This window comes from Cynoglossus semilaevis, unplaced genomic scaffold, assembly GCF_000523025.1.
Source record: "Cynoglossus semilaevis isolate Cse_v1.0 unplaced genomic scaffold, Cse_v1.0 scaffold7052, whole genome shotgun sequence".
NCBI lineage: Eukaryota > Metazoa > Chordata > Actinopteri > Pleuronectiformes > Cynoglossidae > Cynoglossus > Cynoglossus semilaevis.
In genome coordinates this window covers 1-1,036 of record NW_007586468.1, presented here as the reverse complement: position 1 = coordinate 1,036, position 1,036 = coordinate 1, and the positions used below count along the sequence as shown (strand labels likewise).

Sequence of the window (1,036 nt, the reverse complement as noted above, 5' to 3'; positions counted from 1 at the left end):
GCCTTAGTTTGCCCATGCCTGGGATAGAGTGATGTAAAGCGGAAACATTTTCTATTTTAAAAGACTGGCTGATACAGAAGCACAAAATGTTTTAGGATGATAGTTATGTCAGTACTCATGCATTTAACCAAAAAAAGTCTTAACTAAATGAATATTATTTTTATTTTGAAATAGTACTCGGACAGTACTTACACTGAGACTGTGCACTAGTGGCGGTGAGAGCCAGGAGCCCAAGAAGAGAGAGGCACTCTGGGAGGACTGAGCCTGACAGGCAGCCAGAACCACACACTGATGCTGCACATCTTCTCCTGTCAGCAAAAGAAAAAGCAGAAAAACGCATCAACACTGTGCTTGTTTCTCTCTGACGGAGAGTCTGTGTTACTGTACATCTCTTACCGAAACTAAGCCTCATTAGCGGAGAGAGAACAGAATTCCAGTTGATAGGTGGGTACTGAGAACTGGATCCAACTGAGGCCAGCGAGTTCAGAGCGGCTTTAACCATAGCTGGAGGACAGACCTCTGGACCTGGACACAGAGAAGATGAGTAATTATGAATGATATCTTTCCCAGTTTTTTCTGGCTACTGTAGCTACACCGACAGCGGCGTCCAATCAAAAACCTTCACAGTATGAAATGTAATTTTTCATATACTGTACATGTGATCCACAAACCTTTCTTTCCTGCCTCTGAGAGGAAGTCAACGACTGCTCTGATGATACTTTTCTCTGGGAGGTAACTGAAGTCCTGAGGAACTGAGAGAGGAAACATTTAAATATGGCCGCTCATTGTTGTTTATATTGTACGACGGAAAATTAGATCCACGTTGAGAGATATAAAAAAATCATAACAAAAAGTCATAACATTGTGAAAAAAAAAAGTTTAATGAGGAAAAATGTCATACACTTAAGAAAAATTACTAATCATTTTAGGGAAAAAAAGTTACGATGTTGGAAAAAATTGTAAATATACAAGATTAAAGGCAACTTAAAAAAAAATCTCATAAAATTAGGACTTTTTTCTCATAAAATTATGACTT

The 1,036-nt window shown here is 38.6% G+C and overlaps 1 protein-coding gene across 1 annotated transcript; it reads right to left on the bottom strand.

Moving 5' to 3' along the window:
* Positions 1-177: 177 nt before the first annotated feature.
* Positions 178-752, bottom strand: LOC103399226 (focadhesin-like; the record flags this gene model as incomplete). Its single annotated transcript, XM_025053971.1, has 3 exons — positions 178-308; positions 397-525; positions 672-752. Coding segments are annotated over 3 exons (341 nt in total), but the record flags the coding sequence as incomplete, so codon positions are not given.
* Positions 753-1,036: the final 284 nt, after the last annotated feature.